Source organism: Notolabrus celidotus, chromosome 15, assembly GCF_009762535.1.
Source record: "Notolabrus celidotus isolate fNotCel1 chromosome 15, fNotCel1.pri, whole genome shotgun sequence".
Classification (NCBI taxonomy): Eukaryota; Metazoa; Chordata; class Actinopteri; order Labriformes; family Labridae; genus Notolabrus; species Notolabrus celidotus.
The window spans coordinates 24,675,738-24,702,403 of NC_048286.1; the positions used below are offsets into that span (position 1 = coordinate 24,675,738).

Sequence of the window (26,666 nt, forward strand, 5' to 3'; positions counted from 1 at the left end):
TGACAGTTTTATCAAATAACAATCTTTATTTAACTTCATAGCTTAAACATGTTAACACACAATCAGATCAACAGGTATAGAAAAAGATTTACACATTTACAACAACAAACAGGTGTAGCAACAGTAAGAGCTTCATGATATGGACGGACACCTTTTCTCAGGCGGGGACGAAAAACCTGGATGGAGTCCAGCCTCACTGACTGAAAGAGGAAGAGGAGATTCAGTTTCACTCAAGGGCAGAAAACAATTCATGGAGGGTTTTCTGGTACACTGAAACTAAATCTTTACTAAAAGCTGGATTTATCAGGCCGTGGGGTTCGGCATCTCTCACCTCTTAACCTCTTTGCCGTGTCCGTTGGTGTCTCCGTTGGTTTTGGACTCTTGTTTTCCGTTAGTCTGATCAGCTTCCTGCTTCACCTTCTTCCCCACGCCCTCCTTCACTGGACTCTCCTCTGGTTTCCTCTGAAACACAGCAGTTCACTGAAAATTAGACTAACCTGTAGAAGTCTGTGTGATTAGATTACAAATGAAGAAAGAGTCAACACAGGTATTAAAACAGAACTCAGACCACCTCAAGCTCAGACAGAGGGAGGAGGTATACCTGCAAAAACCTTGTTAGATTTTTAATTATTTAAAAATGTTTGTGTTTACATGTCAGCTGGTAGATTTCCCAGCTTTTGGGATTGCCCTAGTACGTAATTTTAACTTCATATACATATGAGGAATGTGCTGACTGAGCTAAGAAAGCAGGACATGTTTAATTCAAATACTGATAGGTGATAGTAGAGATGCAACAACCAGGAAATGGATGAATGTGGAATCTCTATTTTCTGTAATATTGGCAGTAATACAAACTATATTGTGACCTGAAGAGATGTCTTTATTATTAACTGTGCTTCCTTCGATAAAGGAACATTCTTAGACCACAAATGACTTGTAAGGGATCTCTAGGGCAGGGGTTCTCAAACTTTTTTGGCTTGTGTACCCCCTTTCAAAAACAATTTCAGCCAAGTATCCCCTTGTATGGCTGAGAAAAATGTTCAGGAAATAATGTAGGAAAATCATGAATAAATGTATGCATGTGGTTTTACAGTATCATAACATTGAAATGATGGAGGCCGTCTGGTCCAAGCATTTTTGCAAATAATATATTTTATGAATGAATATGCTCAATTTGGAAATAGTGCCATTTGATGTTGCATTGAAATACAATTTCAAAGCTGTTGAGTTATTTTTAAAATCAGTTTTTTTTTTAAATTTGTTGTGATGCAACTTTCTTTTTTTTTTTTTTACATTTATCTCATACCCCTTGCAGTACTCCCATGTACCCCTAGGGGTACACATACCCCCATTTGAGAATCACTGCTCTAGGGAACCACAGGCTTCCTTAATGCCTTAGGACACAGCTGTGTTCAATAATTAATCCTGATTGGTCCATACCCCATATCAACAGTCTGCTGTTTTCTCAGCAACACACCGCTGCTATAGCTACGACTCTTATCAATAACTCCAGGAGTTAAAAATGTAATATCAATTAATAGAGAGAAGCTTGATTTCTTAGAAGTGGGTTTGTTGAGAGTAGGAAATAAAAAGTAGATGGGAACAGCTGAGAAAAAGCAGGAGAGGTTGAGGACAAAACAAAATGCAGACTACAATCAAAAAAATTGAAAACAAAGAAACATTTAGTAGAAAATGTTCCAGAACAAAAGTGACAAGGTAGAAAAACCCAGTTCAGACTTAACCATCAGTAGACATGTTCAGTTTAGCCTGCATGAATATTTATATATTGAGCCTTATTGAGTATATTACACCTTACATGTAACCCAGCTGCTTTCCTCTAAAAACCATATGTCACTTGACCTCATTGTTTTTCCTTGCTCATGCTGACCCAGTCTGTCTTTAGTTGTCTGGATTGTCTGTTTAATGTGTGTACAGTAAATAAATCCAGCACCCTCACCTTCTTCCTGACCAGGTGGGAGATGTCAGAGACAGCAGCAGTGGAGGAGGCGTGTCCGTTGGTGGAGCTGACTCCATTGGATGGTGTGCCATTAATCTGTGTGAAGAACAAACCACAGAGTTGTTAATGGTGACAGTGCACAGTAAATAATCAGTAACGGTTTCTGCACATACAATATGAAAACATTATATTAGATGACAGAAAGAGGCTGCAGGTTACCTTTGAACTGGTGGAGGAGTCTCCGTTCTTCACGGTGGATCCGGGGAAAGCAGAGGAAGAGGAGCCTCCGTCCTGATGGAAACATGACAGAAAAAAAAAACTGAATGAAGCTTTAATTTAAAAACATGAAGGGAGGTATTCAACATTTAAAAACTGGATTCACAGCAGGAGGGGCACAAAGCTGCTCCAGGCCATTCAGGCAGCAAAAGGACAATCAATCAATCACAACAGAGTGGCTTAATAATAAGAATACATTTATAGACTGATGTGACATCACTTTGGAAATATTAAAAAGGAAAAGTTGATGACAGAAAAATAAATTCTATCAAAACTGGCAGAAATGGTTGAAATACATGACTCCACTTGATGGGAACAAGAAATATAAGAGGATTAACATCTTTAAAGTGACATTTTTATGGAGTGATTGGCATGAGTACACAGATATCAGTAGTTGAGTTTAAGTAAAGGTATGGTAATCAGGCTGTATGCACCTGTATGAAGAACATTGCAAAGACATATTCCCCTCAAAGTGTAAGGACTAACGGCTCTTCTCTGGACTAGGGTTAGTCCTACATTGTCTTTGAGATCAAGTCTTTGCCAAATAAAAAAAGAATCACACTTTTATCCAGTTAAAGCTTATACTGAACTTTGGTGTGTGTCAGCTTTGGTGCCTTCTGTGGACAAAGCAGTGTTTTATCTCTGAGCTGATCTTGTCCTGTGCATGCAAGTAGTTTTTCATCACACAAAATCTACTCCTGCTTTCCTATAGGAGTCCAATTTATCACTCTGTTCATCTTTGGTGCTGAAAATTTAAATGAGAAAACCTGCAGACACAGACAAAGATCTTTAACATCAATCAAGATAACCCCCTGAATCCCAGAACTCACAAGTGCTCCCTTCACAGCCTCAGCAGCTGTACTCGTGGTTTTCCTAGCCTCTGTGGCGTCCTCCACCTTCTCCTGGATCTCTGGCAGCAGAGCCTTCAGCTCCTCCATCTCCTTCCTCTCATCTGGCAGAGCCTCCGGACCCTCCGCCTTACCCAGCAGCTCCTGAAGTTTTTCTGTAACACATTCAAAATGTGAAGGACTGATCTGCTGCTGATGAAACAGAGTGAAACGGGACATTTATCTCCTCATCCTGTGAAAAATTAAGTGTTCAGACTCAGCTCACCCAGTCGGCTCTTTATGACACTGATGGAGCTGTTGAGCGCCTCGATGGCCTGGTCGTACTGCCAGTTCAGGCTGTAGGTCACACCCAACTGGTAGTGAGTCTCAGCCAGGAGGCGGCTGTCAGCATCCAGGTGCTTCACCTGCAGCTTCAGACACGTCTGGAAATCCTCCAACGCCTGTGTGTAGTTTCCTGAAGAGAGACACAAATTAAAAACTCTGCTCCATAACAAGGTCAGCTGAGACACTGCTCTGCTTGGTGGCAAAGTTATTGTTAAGTCTGGAGGGATAAAAGGTTGAATATATATTTTCAGGCTTTATTATTAATATTATTTGTATTGGCTTTCACAGGATTACACAACAATAGTATAAAATAAATATACACAAGCACCTGTTTGTGTCGTTACATTCCTTAAGAATAAGAATAACTAATAATGACAGTGTCCATTAACGGCTTGTTTGTTTTCTATACAACAGTCCTGAAGCACTTTTCCTACTCTTCTGATTGCTCAGTACACTTTTACACCTCATGTCACACCCACACTTTTCACACACTGACAGAGGCTGCTGGGTAACGTGCAAAACGGCCAAAAGCACTTTGGGGGCAACTTTAGGCATTTTTCAACCGCAGGAACTTTACCCCGGAACAAGGGGCTTTACCCCTTACTACGTGCGTTTCGACCGGAGGAACCAGGTCTAAATGTAGTTCAGGGGTAGATAATCTCCCACTGAAAAGCCCCTGCTTTAGGGGTAGTACTTTTCAAAAGGTCCTGGGACTTTCGGCTGAACGTTACAGTGTTTGTGGAGTTGTTGAAACACAGAGGGAGTTCCTGAGAATGCATACTAGTTTAGTTATTTATCAAGATTTCAAAATATTATTTAATATGTATTTTTTTTCTTCATACGTCACTGGCCTGATTTGCACAATCTACCCGGGACTTCAGGCCGCAGTCGAAACGCAGACAACAATGGGGGCACAGGAACCTTTTAGTTCCGGGTAAAGTAGTTCTCGGGGCAAAACAACCCTGGAACCCTTGGTCGAAATGCACCTTTAGGGTTCAGAGTCTTATCCGTGGACTCTTCAACATACAGACAGAGGCTGAGGATAGAACGGACACATTTGGATTGAGAGAAGACCCTCTACTTTACCATAGTAAAAGCAAAGATAAGCTGAAATTCCTCAAATTTAAAAGGCTGTATCGGGTGAATATTTAGTATTTTTGTAGCTGGACATAACCCAGATTATTGTCTTTAAAAACAGAGAATTGGTTAATCAAAACTCATTGAATATTTTTATTTCTAAAGTCGTCTCCAGCCCCACACCAAGCCTCGACATTAGCATACACACGCCTCATGCTTTTCCTGAAACACCCTGTGAGAGTTTGCCATGAACATTAACTACTGATGGGACTTTTTACACATGCACAAAATTCCTAAAAACTATCCAGGTGAGCCACGTGTGTGAATAATATCAGGTATGATTTTAATCTCCGAGTTCAGGGGCAAAGCTTCTGAGATTTTTTTTTGCATGTCTGGAAACATCTGCACACAAACAGTGATTTCTAACATGATCTCAATTATCCAGGCTGATTGTTTTGGAGAGGAGGAGATCACTGGACGATTCAGCTCATTATAAAAAGCTGCCTCAACACTGGAGGGTCATTTTGAGAACTGATTTGTAAAGTCTGTATGTCAAGCCGTTGCTTCTTCACATTGACTCAGCTGATATTGATGGACAATACAAACAAGGAACAAACAGAACTCAAGAGTTGTTCAGTGACTTGTTGATACCTGATTCAGCAGAAACTTCTCCCAGTTTTAAGTGAGTCTGTGCGGCCATGAGCTGGTCCTCTTTGGTCTCCTTCCTTTTAATGAAATAGATTCATGAGTCAGCGTTTAGCGTCGTAGCCGACTGAGAATACAGTCAGATCCTTACAGTCACAGCTCAGGGAGAGGAAATGTTTTTACCTTTTGTAGATGACTTTAGCTACTTCCAGCATCTCCCAGGCGAGCTGCAGGTTCCCCACCTCCTCCTCTTCATCGCTCTCCTGAAAAACCAATACAACCTTACTTAAATCCCATTGTCAGACACATCTGTTAGATTTGCACCAAACACATCTGATGAAGTACCTTCTCAGCAGCACCGTCTCCTTCCTCCTGCTCTTCTGTGTCGCTCTCCATTTCTGCCTCCTCGCCTTCTTCCTCTTCCTCCTCATCTAAAAACATCCACAAGATATTTACAAACAAGCTCTGCATTTAAAAGTTAGACAGAGGAAGAACAAAACTCACCTGCAGCCTCATCTTCTTTATTATCTTCAGATTCTTTCTCTGCCTTCTTGTTTTCTTTCTTTTCTTCACTTTTTGCTGAATCCTTCTTATCAGCCTCGCTCTTCTTTTCCTCCTTTCCCTCTTTCTTTGCTTCCTTCTGTTGTTTATCACCAGCCTCTGCTTTTACGTCACCATTCTCCTCTTTAGCGCCGCTCTGCTTCTCATCCTCTTTCTTAGCATCTCCGTTTTTCTTCTCCTTCTCCTCCTCCTCTTTCTTCTCGGCCATGGCGTCGTAAACCTGCACCCTCAGCTCATCCCGGGTCTTCTCTGTTGGAGTTACAGAGCACAGTTAGGGATGAAAAACGCCCGACTGTACAAACCCTGTCAAGAAAGATGACAATGACTTCATCTCCTCACCATCAACGTTTTCTGTGCCGTCAACATTGGAGTCTTTTGGTTTTTCTTCCTCCTCCTCCTCCCCCTCTGGTACTCCTTCCAGAGCATTACCCAGGACTGAGTTCTCCATCCTGCAACAACAGCGTTTCATTCGTCAGAATTTTCATTAACTTTTGCAAAGGCAACATGATCACTGCAGCCGTGCAAAATCTCAAACTACCCAGGGCTGTAATCAGATCAAGCATTTATCAAAAGATAAGTCCAAAGAGTCCAAACAGAGGTGAGATTAAATGGAGCATACCGTGCCAAATCCAGCAGAGCTTTACCACACCAGTAAAAAGCCTCTCCACACTCGTCCGCTGTGTCGCCATACTTTTTAGCTCTAAAAGAGATTGTTTGAAAATCAGATTAGGATGAAAAGAAATTAATGGAAGTGGCAAACACTCATGTAATTTTCATCAATTACAGAGTGAAATATCAGAATCAAGTAAGTTTTATTGACAAGTGAGCTCGCACACACAAGGAATTTGATGTGGTGATTGGAACTCTGGTACTTAACAAGACAGTAAGGGCAATAAATATAGAAACCTAAAATATAAGTCTAAAAATTCTAAACAAAAATACAAAATGAAATAAATAAAAAAATCTATACAAAGAAAAGTAGAGCAGTACTACTTAAAGATATAAACAAAATAAATTTGCCAATAAATTATGTTATGGATTAAATTATAATATTGCACATGGGTATGAAGTATTGCATGGGAGATATGTCATTTTGGCTAACTGTTTCTAAGTTTACATAATTTTTTTTATTCAAATACAATTAAACAAGTTAGGAAGTTAAATATTGGGGAATTTCAAGACTTATTCCTTAAAATTAGATTGTCTTCTCCATAATTTTTTTACCTCTCGAAAAGGAAAAAACTGTCTTTTATCCTCGTTATTCACTACCAATGTTCTTTTTTAAAATTTGAATCATAAACATGTATTCCTCTAGCAAATCACCACAATACTACAAGTATTACAATTCTAGTCTTTAAGTTAAATGTATTTTTTTTCTGCTTGTAAACTATTAATTAAATCTTACTCTTGACACAGCTTCTTATTTCATTTCTTCATTTGATTGCAGTTGACGCATTCATTAGATAATTCAAACTCAAACTAGATGTGTGTTTTAAGTACATTAATACATATATATATATTTTTTTCTCTTCATGATTCTTTAATCATTACTTTTAATATCCATTTATTTTCTTATTTTTATTACTATTATTACTCTTAATTTAATTATCATTGTTATATTCATTGCTTTATTCAGTTATTTACCTGTTTACTTATTAGAAGTACATCAACAATTATTTCATTTGATATTATCTTCTATATTAATTTTATTTGTATGTGTATGCGTATGTATGTATGTATGTATGTGTGTATGTGTGTATGTGTGTATGTATGTATGTGTGTATGTGTGTATGTATGTATGTATGTATGTATGTGTGTGTATATATATATATATATATATATATATATATATATATATACATATATATATATATTTTTTTTATTTTTATTTTTTTTTTTATTATTATTATTTCAATTATGTATGTATGTATATAATAATAATAATTTTTTTCTTTTTTGTTTGAGTGTATGCATAATTATGACTATGTTTTAAACATGAAAAGATGTTTGAAATAATGGACATGTATTATGAAGTTTGTGTTTTGCCATAAAAAATAAATCTAGACCAAAGAAAAATCTTACTCCTGACAGATCGTCTAACATAAAGACAAAATAGCTATATTAACCCCTTGCAGGGCATTTCATTGTTGAAGCAGCTAAAGACACTACATTAATCACTGAAAATAAAGAAAATGACACAATAAAAACCACCACAAACACTTTCTATATGACTTAAGTAAATAAAAACTCTCAAATGCATTCAAAACTAAATTTAAATGAAAGTGAGCTGCACTACTACATGTTTTCACTGGTTGTCTGTTTAAATCTCTTCACTATACATTTCATAATGTGCTCCAACATTAGATTGATTGTCTGCTGGTTAACTCACAGCATGCCGCAGGCCTCCTGCAGGGAGCTCACCGCCTCCACCACCTTCCCCATTACCAGGTGCTTCTTACCGGATCCAATCAGCTTATTGGCCTCCTCCATGTTAGCAAACTAGCCAGAGAGAAAACCATGAATTAATTCCACTTTAAACCGTGAAAACATACAAAATCCAGAAGAAGCTATGTTTATTTTAACTACCTTGTTTCTATGTGTCCTTTACAAACATGAGGTCAACATGAATGTCTTACCTACCTTGAACTTGAGCGAAAAAGGAAGACTGAAAAGTTAAAAGTGTAGCTTGGTGGTTTGAGTCACAGCACCTCTTCACACCGCTCTCACAGACTGAACTACTCCGTTGTTTCAATTTGGCGCGAAATATTCCTGCCCTTTCCGGTTGATTTCCGGGTTCGTAGACCAGCGCGGGAGAATACTTAAAGGGACAGGACGACAGGTGCTGCTTCCAAAGAAGGTGAAGTATTTGATATTCAACCACATAAGATTAAGTATATGTTGCTAGTCTGTGTTGTTTAAAATAATTTCAGGGGCCCACGAGAATGAGTTATTGCAGAATGGCCCCAGAAGTCTCTAGGGAGGGCCTAAAAAAGATCACCTTTGACCTAGACAAAAAATATGATTGACTGTTGTCATTTTAAGGTCTTCAGAAATGGAGTCCAATAGCAGCTAACGTTAAACTCGTATTGAAGTCCATATATATGCATGTTTTGAGGACACCCTCATTCTAATTTGAGTGCACCTTCATAGTATTTAAGTCAGAATGTGGAGACAGAAGAGAGGCGACTTCATCTGGCTCGGTCGTCCTCCAAGCAGTCCCGAAGCTTGTTACTGATGCTGATGCTGTTTGATTGTAATAAATCAAATTACTATCCAAGCTGGCCAGTGTCACAAGGTTCATTCTACATCTGCACATTACAGGCTGTTAAGACACGACAAAGGCTTCACCACTGGCTTCATGTTGTACATTTTAAGATTTTAACACTCACTTTTAAAGCAATAAATGGGCGGCCCCTGAGTACCTAAGCGAATGCCTTAAAATGTATGTCCCCAACTGCTGCCTAAGATCCTCTGGCAGGTCCCTCTTGGAACTTCCAAGGGCAAAGTTAAAAACCAGAGGCGACCAGGCCTTTGCAGTCAGGCCCCCTTCACTCTGGAATGACCTGCCAGAGGAGATCAGGCAAGCCACATCCGTGTCCTCTTTTAAATCCCTTTGAAAAACACACTTTTTAAAAAATGTGCTTTTACTTATATGTACACACATACTTTTCTTACACCTAACGCACATTGTTTACATTCACTTTTGTTCTATTTCATGTTTATATGATTATTTGTGACTGTAGTTTACCTGTGTATGTGTTCCTGTTGGCGCCGCTTGGCCAGGTCATGTTTGTAAATGAGAACTGGTTCTCAAACATTTTTTATCTGGTAAAATAAAGGTCAAAATAATAAATAAAAGATAATACAATACTTAAACCAAAACTTCTCTGAATTATGAATCCCCCTCCAGTGACATTTGACAAAAATTCAGTCATAATTATAATTTATTTAGAGAAAAATATGCAACAAAAAGTGTAATAATCAGTAATTCTTCAGCCCCCCCCCCCTCATGTAGGATGCATTTTATTTAGAGCTACTTCTTTACATAAACAATGTCACACAACTGTTTTTTGCAATGAAAGTTATCCCTCAGTGGCAATCTCTGAATTTATTTTTCCCCATCTTCTCAGGACAGCATCTCAGGATGTTGTGTTTTTCCCTTCAGGGCCACCCTAGAATGTACTTATTAGTCGTATTCACTTTAGTACAGAGTGAACAAAACGTTGATGCTTGTCCTTTTAGGGCGCCCACATAAATGACTCTTTCAAAATGTATTTTTTTTCTTTTTGTCATCGTAGGCCTATTCATTATTTGTGGTGAAAATGTACACCATGATTACACTACAAATATTTATTATTAATTTAATTTCTCTAATTTCTGTTTATTAAAAACTTTAAATTATGGGATACAAATCATTGCAGCCACTATTTTACACACCATTTTAATCCTAGATGTTCGCTGTAGAGTAATATGACTGATGCTCGTGATGTTTGCTATACTGTGCAGGAATATCTGTGCGTTTCTGTATGTACTCCTCTCAAATGTACACACAAAAAAGCAGCTGCCATGTCCTGCTGTGAGGGACAGGGGGAGCAGGGGTCCCCTCTGAGCCTCTCCTGCTGATTTCTCTCAGTGTCTCAGCCTAGAGACATGTCAGAACCTGTTATCCAATCAGCCTCACACTGAGACAAACCCACTCAACCCCCATCACACCGTCATCATTAAAATCAGAGTTAACAGCTGTAATTTTCAAACAAAACTACCTAAAGAACACACTGCAGGTTGTCCTCTAATCATATATTAATCAACAACAATTGGCTGGAGAGAAGAGCGAGAGCTAATCTCAGGGCGATTTATTTGAGGTAAAAGCCAATTTTCTGAAAGATTGAAGGCTCTAGAAAATACTATATAGTTTGTATCAGCATTCATCAAATGCTGTCATGGTATGTTGTTGTCTTGTTGGTTACATGTAAAGAAGTTTCAGCATTTTGTGTAGTTCACTTATTTGTCCAGTTGGATTACCACATGAAAACATTAATACTGTTTTCCAATTGTTGAATAAAAAAAACCCGGCACTAGCAGTCATACAGTTATTAGCATAGCTAATTGCTTTGCTCAGCACAGCAGTATTTCATAGAACTACAAAAAAAAAAAACAATAATACATTTACGTTCTTAAAGCTATGGTAGGTAACTTTTGGGTTTGTTGATTCTGGCGCCCCTTGTGGACAGAGTGGTATATTGTATTTCTTTGCATATCTTGTTGGGTATAAAGTATGTGTTAGATGTTTTTTTTTTTCAATTGAGCATAGGTTATACAAATGCATTAATATGAATTTAAAGCTGGGGTTGGTAGTCAGATTTAGATACACTTTTGTTATACTGGTTAAAATGATCTTTATGTCCCGATGGCAATCAGTACATAATGTGTTCTTAAAAAAGAACGAAAAAAAAGCTGCTATCTACAGCTGGAGTAAACCTTGGAAAACACCAACCAATCCCTGCCATCAGGAGCCAAAATATGAAACCAATCAAATCCCGTCCTGCCGTTCTGTCCGCCTCCTGTGCGTACATTTCATGTTTGTTTGTGTATTTAACTTTCACTATGATAACGTTTTGGTGTTTTCTTACCACTGAGTGAGACATGATTTGACGTAGTGCAAAACACAAAAGATGTGCTGAGGAATCAGTCACCATCATATGGTCGCGAAGCAGCGGCGCTCGTGCTTGTGAGCAGGGGGCGACGTTTTGAAAGGAGCTCCGAGGGGGGGGGGGGGTTAGACTGAGTCCTGAGGAAATGCTACATTCAAATTCATGCTAGTTTTCCATAACTACCAACCCTTGCTTTAAGGCTGTTTCATGGGAAGCTAATAACTCTTAACATGAGCTTTAATTTAATGGATAAAACCCCCATCCTAAATTATAACGGTAATTTACAGAAAATCAGTTCAGTTATCTTCCCTATTTATTCCAAATGATTTACTTTTTCTGTTGACAAAAAACTAAATATATTAAAATTCTAGATAATCAGAATCCAAAGATTCAATTCTTTAGAGTAGACTGACAAAAGGTGCTATTTTTTCACTCTCAATATGTATGAGCTCTCTTATATATTCAACAACCTGTTGTTTAAATTTGCTCACATTTCTGGCAGTGGCACCATCAATCCAAAATTAAGAGCATTATGTAAACACTGTAATGCATTTTGAGAACTACTTAAGAAGAACACTAACCAGCAGTCATTGTAACTGAAGAGTACCAGTATTTTCAACTATTTGATATTGCATCAATCTAAGAGACAACATTTTTTTTCCACAGCTGAATGAGAGCAGGACGATGGACACGGCACACAAGAGGCCTTCAAACACCCATTTGTTTGGGAATAGGTAGCGGGCAGATGCACTAATTATGTGCATATTGCGAGGCAGGAGATGAACGCGGGGAGACGTTTGATCAGAAACCCACCACGGTGCTTCTAACAAGAGGTTATTGTGTGTCGCCCTCTTATCTGGCCCTTGATGTGGTCTCCATGGCGACGACGATGCAGAGACATCGCTCAGTGACAGCAGAGGATGACGGCAGGGTGGAGGGGCTGTTTGAGCTGATAGCAGGCTCTCTCTGTGGAGGTTACATACACTCAGGGGAAAAATTGGGCTTTTAGGATAATGCAGTTTTGCTTACCTAAAAATAAATTAAATAGAGTTTATTGTCCTCGCTAAAGCTGTCAGAGTTTTCTTTCAGATATTTCCTCTGCCACAGAGTAAAACAATATACCTGAGAACTTAAAACAACTTTGGCAAAGGCTACTGAAGAGAAGATTTTCTATATAAATTCATCTTTGACTCACTAGTTTTACATATAACCACTGTCAGTTGAAAAGTAGGGATGTAGTTAGTTATATGCTGCAGTCTATCTGTGTGCCACTGTATAACCAGTTTTACTCTTCTGAACAAATCTTGCTGTCAAATGTATGGTGCATCAGGCTCTGGTATATTTCAGATGGTTAAACAAAAGTTAGCTTTGTTTGGGAAAAAAAAGCCTGGAAAATGCAGTTAATCTGAAAAACAATAATAATAATAAAGCTTTCACAACGGTATGAATTGTTGCGTTAATTTGGAATATCATATAAACAGGGAAATGAAGAGATATTTTTGGGGAAGAGGCTCCAACATTAAAAAAAGGACACTTTTATGAACCGCAATTGATGTAATAACACTTTGTGTTGCCACACTGCCTCACCAGTCCCTCCTATAGGGGGTATACAAAATGGAGCTTAATTTTTCAGCTTTTTGGTTCAATAAAGTTCAACAATTTAATCAAAAAGGAAAAAAGCAGCGTTAAAATAGGATCCAAACATTTCTAGTCCTCTAAAGGGATTGACTGATTATTCTCCTCGCTTATATTTTTGGTTGTCTGTCGTAAATATGATACAGTTAATTCAACATTTTAAGAAAGATATTGTAAATACCTGGGCTGAACTGAAAAATGTGTTTCTTTATGTGGATCATGCATTTTTTTTGCACCAAAAGGACAACCATGTTTCTCACTTTTGTTTTGATCTCCAGTCTCAACACCAGATCGACGTTAGAGAGAGACACCACCACACTGCTCAGTTTAGGCTTACAATGTCAAACCAGTGGAGGGCTTGTTTGATGTAACATAAAATAAACTTGAGGCGTACCAGACAAGTCTAGTTTTGAAAATGTGCCAATAATGTGTGTAGTCTGGAGTTTATCATATCCATCTTATTGTACTGAAATGAAAAATATGTCAACCCCATCCTTAACTACATAAAAGAGTCTGAGGGTAAAGGATTCTCTCATCTCTTTTAGAACTCGGTTTCTCAAGTTTACCTAATACTCAACAAGGAAACAGGAAATCAACAAATCCCCAATGACTAAAGAGAAGAGGATATTATCTCAACCAATTAAATAAAATACATTACTTAGAAATCATGTGATAGTTGTAAAATGAGAACAAAAGTTCCCTGGAACACAGACAGACTGCAAACAAAGTATGAGAAGGAAAGAAAGTTCTATTCTCCTTAAAAAAATGGATAGACAGAGACTCCATAAACAGAGAGTATAATGTTTAAATTCCTTTCCACACTGCTGCAGTGTGAGAAGGACAAGACAAACATGCGGTTCCTCTGCCAAGTCATTAAGTAAATATAGCAGTGGTGAGGAGGAAACAAGAAAGAAAAATGCCTTCTGCCACTCCCAGAATAAGTACAAGATGTTGCAACAATGCATTCATGGCTCATGCAGTTTATCTCAACATAAATACTTAATAGTTGTAAACCCAAGAGGAAATCCGCTGTGATTTATTTAATCTTGTTCTAATGTATTATACCACAGCCGCGACACATAGAACTATGACAAAATATAGTTTTTTAATGTTTAGGTTCATTTTAATATAATTCTGGGAAGCTGTTTTTATTCTTAGCATGGAGAATGAGTTGCTTCATTTACAATGAACATAACAAAAACCCTAGTATGTGGGTCATGAACTCATTTTGGACAAATTATGAGGTCTTGCTGCTGGTTAGTTAGGTTAATATGTGCTGAAAGTGTTGCAAAATCAGAAGGGCGTGTTGAAAGAATTGTCATTACAATTACTACTAGTGCTGCCATGTGCTTTACTTCCTGGCTGGGAAAGTTAATAAGTAAGCATTGATAAGACTTCATCACAGAGAGGAAGTATTACAATAATGTTGGAGTTTTGTTTTATGTCTATTCATGATGACAATGGATTTGCTCCTCTAAGTCATATGATGAAACCTCATGACTCTCTGACCCCTGCATGCCTGTATGCTCTGACTGGGATCCTCCATCACATCACAAACTCTCATTTTTCTGGTTCAAGTTAAGTCAATTACAGTGATGTATCTTAGTCAGAGGTGTCAAGTAACGAAGGACAAATACTTTGTTACCTTACTTAAGTAGAGATTTTGGGTATCTATACTTTACTGGAGTAATTATTTTTCAGCCTACGTTTTACTTCTACTCCTTACATTTTCCAGCAATTATCTGTACTTTGAACTCCTTACATTTTAAAAATAGCCTCAATAGCCTCGTTACTCCTGTTTCACTTTGGCTTGTTTTCATTCCGGCTTGTCATTGTTAAAAAAAAATACACAAAATATATATATTTTTTTCCAGATACATTGCGCCATCGGGATAGAGGCTCAGTTCCTTACTCGTTACATTTATGCATGTGTTGTGATAGTGTCTAAATAAAGTAATCAAACATTTTGGCTAGTCTAGATTAGTTTGAAGCGATCTAGCCTTCGTGTTGAGCAAGACCCTATTGGTCAACACCATAGACTGTAAATAAAAATGGACAGCATTGCTCCGCCTCTTCCCGTTGTACGGTTCTGAAGCCAAAAAATCCCACTCCTGGGCGCCGCCATTGTGCAGCCAGAGCCTGTGAAGCCACTGTAACGAGCTCCGCCCTACAGCGTAGCGTCACAAGACGCTGTGTGTCCTTTGAAGTTTCTCTCTACGGCGACTGTGAATCAAAGGAAACCCGGAAGTAAAACTCCGTTTTTTAAACTCTAATAACTAACGAAAAAGAAACTTTTCAGAAAAAAGAGGCCTTGAACACAAAACAGTCAAATACTAACTACATATCACCACAGCATACGGATATGAGAAACATTCGTACGACATGTATTTATTTTTTAAAGTTTGACCTTCTCCCCCATTCAAATGAATGGGGGAGAAGGATTTTTTGACCTATGCTGCAGCCAGCCACCAGGGGGCAGACACTCTGCTGAAAGCTTCACCTCCAGCCGAGCGACATGCACCCCTGGTCAACACCAGCAGTTCCAGGGCTTGAATGTGTGTGGGTGCTTGATGCTTCGATTCACATTTACATTCCAATAAAGGCAACAAACCTGTGAAGTTTGACTTCTTTGCACCATTAAAATACTTATAGGCAACTAGTCATCATATCTTCCGCTCCATGAAACACGTTAATGCTCAGTAGTACACATATATGTTTCTTTGATGTATTTGCATTGTACGAAAATAATGCCTTCATTTTCAATGGGCATGAATGCAGCTAAACATTAACATATTAATATAATATTATAGTAATTATGGACTTTAGAAACCTGTTTTTTTGGGAGGTGGGGTAGTGCACTATAGGCCCCTGTGGCACAGCATAAGCTTTTGTCCTTAATGGCATTTTTCCCCCTTACATTACTTTAACTTTTATGCTTTAAGTAGTTTTGAAACCAGTACTTTCACACTTTTAATTGAGTAAAAAGCTTGAGTTGATACTTCAACTTCTACAGAAGTCGTTTTAAACCCTAGTATCTATACTTCCACTTGAGTAATGAATGTGAATACTTTTCACACCTCTTATCTTAGTGGCAGTAAAGTTAGAGAGTGAATGTTGCTCTGTTAATTTACTCAAGATTGAGGAAATATAGAGATTACACATGTCCAACAAGGGTTTTTATCAGAGACTTTTTCCTGGAGGTATCTTCTTTCCCTCCTCACTTTACGTTGTGGTTTTATAAGAGCATAACAATTTCCAGGAAAGTGATGAGAAAAACTGCAAAGTCATGCCGAGTAGTGGGAGGTTGAGATTGGAGGACTGGATAGAAGAGGGCTCCGACCTCGTCGAATCCATGTTATCGCGAGAACTACGCAGCCGTATAAATTCTCTCATCGAGGCTATCAGACTCTGTACTCCTTTTGCTCCTTTGACTGTCGGTGCTGTGGGAACAAAGCTGAGGTATGTGATGAAAAAATGCTTTTATCTTTTGTTTCATCCTTTGATATTCTCTTTTTATGTGTTAAAGTTTTCAGTTGCTCAGTTTTGGTGAGCTTTTGAAGTTTTTAAGCGAAACTGCAGCTGAATTCACGGTTCAACAAGTGATGTTTATATTACTATTTTCTTTTTGAATCCCAGAAGCTGCATTTATAGGTAAAAACTATTTAATAAACTAGTTAAGAAAACTTTTACAAATGTGTCGACTGAAAAGTTAGCTCTAAGTGAACGGTGGTAAAAAACGTGGAAAACTTGCAGGCTGCATAAAGAAAGTTAAAAAATACTGTACAATGTATCCACATGCGGAAACACCGGGGAGTCTAAAAGAGAAGTGGAGCACACTTAGAGTTTCGTTTCTTACCGGTTCGGTTTCCGAGTCAGTGTGAATAAGCTGAATGTTGAGGCACGATGAGCCTAATACAAATATAGCATCAAAAAAAGTGTGGTGTCCAAACTTATGCAATGCAAATGTATTTTTCTGTCTTCCATTTTTGCAGGCTTCATTATAACTATAACCAATTATGGTAACACTTTACAATAATGGAACAGTTTTCTTAGCCAAATAATGCGTAATTCATGTTGAAGTAATGCATGACTCATGATGAATTTCTGTATTAAAATGATTAATTCCTGTTGTTCACCATGAACTAATGATCCTCTCTATCCTATGACTTCATGTAATGACAACGTGTTTAATACATCATTAGTTAAAGGCCCTGTGAGGAGTTTTGAACTGACTTAGAAACAGACTGAAAATAATACCGATGCCTCTTTATAACCTTCAATGGCAAACAAGTCCATCAGCAGCAACACTGACACCTTCTCTGTTGTAATTTTTAATGCCTGAAACCGCCCTCGGGGGGTAAGTGTCAGACCAGATGATGGACATCTTGCTTCAGAAACAGCCTTTATTTCTCAGTTTTCATGGAAAATAATCAAATTGCCTGATAAAGTTGACTGTTGAACACAACAGGATGAGGCTTTTGTTGTAAACACTACTTTTGCATGTTTAGGACAAGAGATAAGAGGTATCACTTTGTCCACAAGGGGGGCGCCAGAAGCGATACGAAACAAAAGTTCCTCACAGCACCTTTAAGGTATGGTAATTAACAGTTAGGCCTACTTCATACATTAGTTCATATTTGACCAGATTTGCTGGACATACAGGGTTTATTGTGTGCTTATATACTGTATATGGGTCATTGACATGACGTGCATATTTTTGTGTTCGAATCAATTATTTTTCTTTTGAAATAATTAGTTATTTTTAAGACATACATCAATTGATTCTATAAAACCTGCTTATTTTTAATACAATTTTACTACATTCAGATATTGAGATTTATTTTATTTTTAAGTATCTCAAACCCTGAAAATGTCAGGTGGCGCAACCGTCCAAGCAAGTGAAATGACTTAAAACACTATAAAAAATATATTCTAATAATAATAAATTCAAATTAAAACACCATGGCATGATTTTACATATACAAGCTTTGAAATAAACATAATTTCATAAATATCAATAGTTTAAAGGCACCTAAGGTTATTTAAAAACTTTTGTCCGGCAAATTGCATGTTCTCAAATGTCAGGGTGGCACCACCGTACTCATGGAGCTTTTATTTTGAAAGTAAGTAGTTATAATGGACTTCAACATATGAAATCATTTAGAGGACCCTGCTAATTGTCATGGCTGAGTTAAAAGGTTTGTAGATGTCTCTTAAACAATAATAGAAAAGCTTTTATCAACCTATAGGTGGACGGTAACACTTTCCATGTCAGGTAGTACAACCAACCTAAAACTGTAAACAATTCTATTTTATACCTGGCCAATAGAATGTAAAAATCCTAATATATTGTAAATAAAAAATATACTCACAAAATACAAATGTGTAAAGCACTGTAACCACTCTAAGGGATACTTAGTTTCAGTTAGAATAAATGATAGGAAAGTACATGTATTTTGACAAATATCTGGTTGCGCCACCTGACATTTTTTGGGTGTTCGAGTTAAGAAAAAGGTAAAAAAAACAATAACTATTTAAACACTTAAAAAAGCCATTTAACGTACAAGCCTTGTTAGAACACATTATTCCAGACACAAAAATATGCATTGCGACCATTCTGGAAATACTTTAAAAAAAAAACTTTTTTTGGGGGGCTTATTTGTCAACGACCCATATATATGTATATATACACACACACCATTCAGTTTGTTCTCAGAAATATGACGTTTTAAAATTCAGCCTGAGAGGCTGTTCATATGCAATCATCCCATGTCCAATGATGAGAAATAAAAGCAGCAGACTCAATTTGAAGACACAAAAACAAGAGGGATGGGTAGTAGTGCTGCTTAAAAATGTTCCTCAAAGCTCAATCAAAATAAAAAAAAGTTGCTGATTACATTTTGTCCTGCAGTAACACATGTTATATACACACTACTGATCATTTGGTAAAAGAAATGAAGACCTGGAAATTATGGAACAAATAAGTTATCTGTTTTTATAATACATTTGTGACTGTTTTCAGACTTTTTTTTTACAGATATTAAGGTTGCTCAATTAAAGCTGCTGTTGGTAGTCACAGAGTAAACATCTGTTCAGAGAGAGGGACTTCGAATGTCAACACTATCCCACCCAACCAGATTTCCTCTTAGCCTCCCACCACAGATCGGCGTATGCAGTCATGATAGTGCTGGACTCATAGGATAGACAGAGGATTGGAGATTAGCTATGATTGGTCCGTCATAACGGGAACGAGGGGAATAATAACATTGCTTGATACAAAGGCATTGGAAAACGCAGAGATTTTGCAATAGTCTCAAATTAGTTCACTTACTGATGAGTAACGATGGGTATTATGACCTTTTCTCCAAACCCAGCAGAAAAAAAAGTAATGTTATTTACAGCATTCCTACCAACAGCATCTCTAACTGATACATCATCAAATGGATGTATAAAAATGTACGTGCCCCAAAACTGAGCCGTTACATAATTGGGTATATAATCTTGATAAGGAAGTATAACCTTCTGACAGTAAGGAGGCCTCTTTGCTCTTTTAGGACTAACTCACAGTTTGAGATGAGGTTTTGCAAACATAAACTGTTTCCTTCTGTGTTATCTCTTCAGACTGAAGATGTCTGCTGGAAATGCTCAGATTGGAAAGCCGGCCCCGGACTTCACAGCCAAAGCGGTGATGCCAGACGGACAGTTCGGTGACGTAAAGCTGTCGGACTACAGAGGTAAACCTCAACCTGTGTCTCATCCTCTGATGAGTGGAGGCTTTGATAACGTTGGACTGTAATTCACTGTTTTGTGATCTGACAAAATACTGAATGGACATTAATTTACACAACTAAAGACTAGAATTAATCAGCCTGTAGTGACAGAGTGTCCATATCACATGACACACTCACTGTTTTGTCTCCCTTTGGTGCAGGGAAATATGTCGTCTTTTTCTTCTATCCGCTGGACTTCACCTTTGTGTGTCCGACTGAGATCATTGCTTACAGCGATGCTGCCGAGGATTTCAGGAAGATCGGCTGTGAGGTCATCGCTGCCTCTGTTGACTCACACTTCTCCCACTTTGCATGGTACTTATGAGGCTTTGTTTAAGCAGCCAGTGATTAAGTGGATTCATTCTTGCAGACTCCTCACTTTCCCTTTTTTGCTCTGCTTTCTCACAGGACCAACACACCACGTAAGCAGGGTGGTCTGGGGGCCATGAAGATTCCCCTGGTGTCTGACACGCGACGCACCATCTCCACGGATTATGGTGTCCTAAAAGAGGATGAGGGCATCGCCTATAGGTGGGTGATCTGATACCATTATTTCCTCCCAATATTGATTTTAATAATATTTCCAGTATAATCTGGCTGTCTTATTTTATACAAGATTGCTCAAAAATGACAGCACAGACCACACAACAATAATAACAACCATCACTACCATACTGGGTTAGTAATGCACAATTCATCACACTTGTATCCAGTGGCGGTTCTGGGGAGGGGCCAACAGGGGCCAGTGCCCCTGTAAAACTGAGCCTGGACCCCCCTGTCGCCCACCCTCCACACCAAACTAATATTATACAATAAAAAGCTTCGGTATCGCGCCAATGTTACAGGCGAAACACATGCGTGTGGCACTTGGTTCCAGTCCCTTAGAGCACTAAGGGACTCATGTTGAGTGTAAACAGCCAAACAGCTGCTGTCAGTCTGCATTTTGATCTAGTACACAGTAGTATATATGTCTAGTATATAGGGATGCACTGATTTTTTGCCTGTTTGTTCTCAGCCGGTTGAATGTGTCCCTCTGACAACACCCTAGGCCCCAGCCTGGCCCCCCCAGTAAAATTGGCCTAGAACCGCCACTGCTTGTATCAGAGGAGAATTCAGTATTACTGAATTCAGATTTAAGAATGAATATTGCTGAATTCCCCTCTGATACACATTTAATAAAAACAAAATCAGCTGTGCATTACTAATCCTGTATGGGTATAGTGTGATTGCTGTCATTGTGTATAAATTAAGACGGCCAGATAACATTCAAAAGTCCTCCAATAAACACCCAAGGCTTGACTGTTCTTTGATTTTACTTACGTTTTAGTTTTGGGTTTTTTCTTTTGATTTTGTTTGCAAAAGTGAGACCATACAGATACATATTGACACAGGCATCAGACAGTTACTGTGAATTTCCTTCACAGTAACTGTCTGGTCATTAAACAAGCTCTGCTCTGTGTGACATGAAAAGCCGGAGAGTTACCACAATAGCTGCTGTGACTTTTAGCTAGCAGAACACAGTTGACCAAAACATCATAATGTTCATTATATGACTGTAGTGGCTATTTGACTTGGTCAACTTACAAAACTTAAATTTGAAATCATAAACCGGCCACGGGGCACTGGGAGAGTGGATCTTACACTGTGCCCAAAAATGGTCAATGTCCAGCCAAGTATGCAGTCTTTTGGTGGTTTATTGTTCAACGAGAAAACTTCTCTCAAACAAAAGGTAGCGTCTTTGATTAAAATCTCCCGGTTAAAAAACATTCACCATCCCTGGTGTCCGCCCCTCATATCTTACCTGCCCATCTATATAGACGTCACCTCGTGCAAAACTATCAACCTATAAAAGTGAGTAACAAAATATACTAATACCCCTATGGCATCAAAGTTAATTACCTTCAATTAAATAACAATAAATAAATCAATTGATTAAATTAAAAATAATGAAATATACGAAAAAATGTAAATAGCTCCAACAATGACATTTCTGTTCAACTTTTTTTTAACTACTAATCAGCGAAAATAATAAATCCTGTAAAGTCTTCTGTCCCTGCTCCACAGCAGAATTGATGATTGAGGAACTGACTAACTGACCAGCAGATGGCAGCAGACAATCTGAAAAAATACAAATAACCAAATGTTTTAATAATTTACCACTGCAGCTTTAACTTATTGAGTTCCCCTTTTAACTTTTTTAACTTGTGACTTTTTTAATCAAGACTTGATATTTAAGTACTTTACACAAGGTTTCCTTTCCAAAAAACAAACTTAGCACTTAAAGACAAGCTAACTTTAGCAGTAGATCAGAGGGGTATACTATGAAGCCGTATTTGCGGTTATCGAGGTAACTTCAGGGTTAACTCTGGATTTTTAGTACTACGAAGGTGGTTCACTCCTTACCAGGGTAGATCACCATGGTTACTCATGCTGAACTCCTAACCTGCTCCGGAGCAGGTTATGCTCAGGATCAGAGATCTGTGAGCTGATTGTTAGGGGAGGGGGTAGAGCTGCGGTCAAGCCCACAGTGGAGAAGAGACAGGCAGGAACTTTGTCTACCTGTATGATTTTATGTATAAAGTGCTGATGACAGTTAGGCTATTGATTATCTTTCCTGACATCATTTATAAACAGAGTCTGAAGTCAGATTATTCAGATGAAATTGTTTTACTGCATTAAATATAAAACTGCACGTGCTTATCACTTTGAATCATGTTCTCATTTGTATCAGTCCTTTAACCACAGTGCTCAGTTTGACACCGTCAGGACTGCAGCTGAAATATTAAGTCTAAAACTGTCACACAAGATTAAATCAGAGAGAGAGAGATCACTGTGAGGGAATAAACAGAGTTATTACAATCAGATATATCTAATGATTAATAAACAGAGTTATTATAGTCAGATCTATCTACACTAATGATGAGAAATAAGACGTCATTTGCGCATTCAAACAGTTTTTGTCTTATCCCTCAGTTCTTCCTTCATGTTTCAAACACAGCTGTGTTGATGTTAATCTGGATTATGTATTAAACTTCTTCATATGTTTCTTATATCAGTGCAGTGTTTGAAATTCATGTTGATGTGCTGACGGCAGACTGTCCGTGTCTGTGATTGGTCACATGTTGCGTTCTCCGTCCCGTTCATGTGAACGTGCTCAGGGTAATTCTGGATTGACTCAACATGATAACCAGTTTAGCACGATCTGCTTTGTCCAGTTCAGTGAAGCTGGATCAAGAGAAGATATCTAGGATATGCTGAACTCGCTTCGTAGTATACCCATCAGCTCTAACCATTAGAGAGAGTTGTTGAGAAGGGCATAATTTTGACATTTTGACACCGCTTTATTTTGTGTTTGATTAATCTAACGTATACAGCTTAAAATTGTGTGATTGAAAAACACTGGTTGCTGACTTTTTGCCAACCCAAACTAGTAAACCACTCTGGTGTCAATTTCAACATTCATGTTGAGATTTACGTGTAAACAGTGTTTTATTTTGTGTTTGGTTTAAAAAAGTTGTTGCATGAGGCAGCAATGATTACTGCTGTGTAGGTCACAAATTGACCTAGAAGAAATAAGTAGAATTTTGGGCTGCATATAAATTGTAGTATTTCTACTATATTGATGTGCATTCTCAACAAAAGCCCATAATACATTTTAGGCAGTATCTGAGGTATTTCTTTTTTTTTAAACACTTTATTTATTTAAAGTTATATTTTTAGCTTTTTCACCTTTATTGGATAGGACAGCTGAAGAGAGACAGGAAATGTGGGGAGTAGAGAGTGGGGGAAGACATGCAGTGACGACCTCTGCGACGAGGTCTGTAGCCTCTATATGTGGGACGCTTAGACCGCTAGGCCAATAAAAAATGTATTCAGTTAATTACTTAAAATATAATTCAATACATCCCTCTGAGATGTTTCTAGCTGCTCTCCTGCCTTTACTTCTCTCCCTCCTTTGTTTGTGTTAAGTCTGGGGAGACTCATGAACTGCTCTTTCTTTCTGTTTCAAGAGGTCTGTTCATCATTGATGACAAGGGCATCCTGAGACAGATCACCATCAATGACCTGCCGGTGGGACGCTCTGTTGAGGAGACAATGCGTTTGGTCCAGGCTTTTCAATTCACAGACAAGCATGGAGAAGGTAATTTAATGTGTACAATTTTTAAATGATTGGTACCCCATTGTATATAATGTATTCACTTTATAATATACAATGGGGCCTTACAATATATCACAATTCAATTTGTATTGCTATACATGAGTTTTTGCAATAAACACACTACAGAAATCTGGATTTTACAATAAGAAAAAATATTTAATGTAAGTTAGCTATGCGTTCTCACTCAGCATGTGTACATTTTAACCACTGAATGGAGGTCTGTGTTCAACTGCCATGTTTTCACCATTTTGATATTGATGGATGAAGCCTAATCTAGAGATCTGCTTCCCGTCAATTAGTGGTAAAAAAAAATGCTTACAGATCTTTTCTGAGGTTATTTTTTAGGGTAGCATTAACTAACTGTTGTACTTCTAAACGCATAAATATAATGAGAATCCAAAGCTGGACAGGGCAGACAGACAGGTTTATTTCAAGTTCCTCTCAGTGCTGAGTTCAACATAATCTCTACATTTATGATTGTAGACATAAGGCACATATACAACCAAACTTCTCGTTTATGCCCCTGCTTTGAGGCAACAAAGATTGTGTAAATGCATGCGTCATACTCCATACTGCCACAAGTCTTCACTGTCTCATCTACTGGGCCAAGACTCATTACAGGCTTATCTTTTCAGTCTGCCCTGCCGGCTGGAAACCAGGAAGTGACACCATCAAGCCCGATGTCCAGAAGAGCAAAGACTTCTTCTCCAAGCAGTAATAAACCCAGAGCCAGAGTCTGCAGCCTGCTGTAGGAGATTTCATTTAGAGATTACATTTCCAGAGAATATTAACGTCGGCTGCTGTGTCTGTGCGGGGAGTGGTTAGGACAGTTGTTGAAGTAAACAGGTTGTGTTTCATGTTGTGTGTTTAGTGTCGCGGTGCACTTATGACCAAAGTACTGTATATGATTGTGTAGTTCTGTTGCGGTGATGTTTGCTAGTTACTCTATAAGACTTTGCTAAATGTCTGTTTTACTCTTTTATGTCATTCCTCACAAGAAAGGTCCACAAATGCTTTTTTTTTTTTAATAAAGCCGCAGCACACAATCTCTATTACGATTTTTTAAATTTTGTCCTTCAGTGGACAAAACCACATTCTTTCATCATATCTTTCTACAGTTTGTAACACTTCTACTGGACATTTATTAAAAAAAACTCACAGCTGACATGTTGAGGTGTTAAAAATTTGTTTTTGGAGTAAGCAGTGGAAAAACTTGGGTACAAGGTTGTTTTTTCTTGGTGTGCTCTTAGGCATGGGGTCCCAAACCTTTCAGAGTACGACTCCCAAAATATAGGTGCCAGAGACTCAAGACCCCCACGGTCCCTGGATGTAATTAAATGTTGCTTCATATTTCATTTAGCTAGTCTGCATAGAATAAGCCAAGCTACAAGCACATGTGGCTGTGTTTCCTGTGCTGTTATGAATTAACCTGCTGCTTCTCATCCTTTGTCGATATATTTACAACAATGTGCAAAATATGCAATTTCAGAATAGTTGAAGATGTATTACAAACTTCAAGAAGACTTCTGTAGTGTTCACTTTAGTATCTCGCAACCCCCCAGGGGGTCCTGACCCCCACTTTGGGAACCCCTGCTTTAAGGTTCAATGCTTTGAATGTTTTCAAAAATGATAACAGAGAGAACAATCCACAATGATTCCTTTATTACTATTTATCACATTAGATCTGTGGATATTTACAGAACTTTCAAGAAATACATTTATAGTGGAAGAAACTATAATATTAAAAATGAATAAGAGCCTTAAACTGAATTTTGTCCATACATAAATCCTGGATTTAAAGCTCATTCCAAATAATGACATTTATTTTTTGCTAAATGCTCCTCCGCACTATTCAACATGTGTTACATATTTGTTTTGGTCAGTAATACTTTCCAAATTATACATCCCTTTCTAATTTAAACACATTTGATATAGAGCTCTCTTGTAACTGGTGAAGTTAAGAAAACAAATTATCTTTGAAGAAATCTTGTTGATACAGTAAATAAAGATCTGAGTTTACAGGGCCCTCATTCTATTAACATGTAACTCAACAAAGCTCTACTGGCCCATTTAAGTAACAACTAGATTCATTTAGTAGCAAAGGGTAAATTGTCTTATCCCTTGGTTATTATCTGGGGATGCCTGCTGTATGTAATTTCAAGATGAACATAATTTTCCTCATAGTGTAGTACAGGGGTTCCCAAACTTTTCAGCTCGAGACCCCCAAATAGGTGCCAAAGACTTGCGACCCCCACTGTCCCTCAAAGTGATTTAATGTGGCTTCATTTAGCTGGTCTGCAGAAAATGAGCCTACAGTCTATTGATCCTACCTATATGAGCATGCGGATGTGTTTCCTGTGCCTTTATGAATTAACCTTCTGCTACTGATGCTTTTGATGATTAACTGTTCACTAACTCTAAACTTAGGAGTCGTCTGGCAAAAAGAAAGGCAGAAAACTCATTACATTTTCTATTTTCAAGGTTTAATTTAAAGTTTAGCTACTATTTTTGTAGATATTTTTTTACTATAAATGGGTAAAATGTACTATTTTAAGATAACTTTAATCATTCAACTATTTTTATTGCATTTTTTTAGTATTTCTTTGTTCACATGTCAAATCTTCATATATTGTCTTCATATTTCCACAGACAAACAAAAGTAAACCCCTCATGATTCTCAACACTAATATTGTTATTATATTATTTAATAATAATAATAATAATAATAATAATAATAATAATAATAATAATAATAATAACAAT

General features: G+C 37.8%; 2 protein-coding genes across 4 annotated transcripts; one reads left to right on the top strand and one right to left on the bottom strand.

Annotated features, from left to right (window-relative positions):
* Positions 1-8,465, bottom strand: LOC117826879 (histone-binding protein N1/N2-like). 2 transcript variants are annotated; one of them, XM_034703288.1, is made up of 14 exons: positions 8,329-8,465; positions 8,078-8,187; positions 6,308-6,388; positions 6,028-6,137; positions 5,632-5,937; positions 5,473-5,558; positions 5,311-5,390; positions 5,134-5,207; positions 3,347-3,535; positions 3,064-3,236; positions 2,177-2,248; positions 1,958-2,053; positions 332-462; positions 1-200 (listed from the first exon to the last, which is right to left on the bottom strand). In XM_034703288.1, the coding sequence occupies exons 2-14, from the start codon at positions 8,176-8,178 to the stop codon at positions 194-196; spliced, it is 1,506 nt and encodes a 501-aa protein (XP_034559179.1). In that variant the 5' UTR covers positions 8,179-8,187; positions 8,329-8,465; the 3' UTR covers positions 1-193. The 2 variants fall into 2 exon arrangements, with proteins under 2 accessions (XP_034559179.1, XP_034559180.1); XM_034703289.1 differs by having other exon boundaries at positions 8,325-8,454.
* A 7,838-nt stretch (positions 8,466-16,303) lies between these two features.
* prdx1 (peroxiredoxin 1) lies at positions 16,304-25,068 on the top strand. Of its 2 annotated transcripts, none has more exons than XM_034703974.1 (6): positions 16,304-16,433; positions 19,596-19,708; positions 19,906-20,059; positions 20,153-20,275; positions 23,755-23,885; positions 24,539-25,068. In XM_034703974.1, exons 1-6 carry the CDS (start codon positions 16,327-16,329, stop codon positions 24,619-24,621), a joined length of 711 nt encoding a protein of 236 aa, XP_034559865.1. In that variant the 5' UTR covers positions 16,304-16,326; the 3' UTR covers positions 24,622-25,068. The 2 variants fall into 2 exon arrangements, with proteins under 2 accessions (XP_034559865.1, XP_034559866.1); XM_034703975.1 differs by lacking the exon at positions 16,304-16,433 and adding an exon at positions 17,489-17,566.
* Positions 25,069-26,666: the final 1,598 nt, after the last annotated feature.

What these genes read in the sequence shown, in the direction of transcription:
- LOC117826879 (XM_034703288.1), bottom strand. Translation starts at nt 8,178, where the DNA reads ATGGAGGAGGCCAATAAGCTGATTGGATCCGGTAAGAAGCACCTGGTA. An exon ending in CGGCACAGAAAACGTTGATG is followed by an intron (nt 5,938 to 6,027) that starts GTGAGGAGATGA and finishes TAACTCCAACAG; the next exon opens with AGAAGACCCGGGATGAGCTG. An exon ending in CCCACCTGGTCAGGAAGAAG is followed by an intron (nt 463 to 1,957) that starts GTGAGGGTGCTG and finishes GCTGTGTTTCAG; the next exon opens with AGGAAACCAGAGGAGAGTCC.
- prdx1 (XM_034703974.1), top strand. Translation starts at nt 16,327, where the DNA reads ATGTTATCGCGAGAACTACGCAGCCGTATAAATTCTCTCATCGAGGCT. An exon ending in AAAGCTGTCGGACTACAGAG is followed by an intron (nt 19,709 to 19,905) that starts GTAAACCTCAAC and finishes CCTTTGGTGCAG; the next exon opens with GGAAATATGTCGTCTTTTTC. An exon ending in GATGAGGGCATCGCCTATAG is followed by an intron (nt 20,276 to 23,754) that starts GTGGGTGATCTG and finishes TTCTGTTTCAAG; the next exon opens with AGGTCTGTTCATCATTGATG.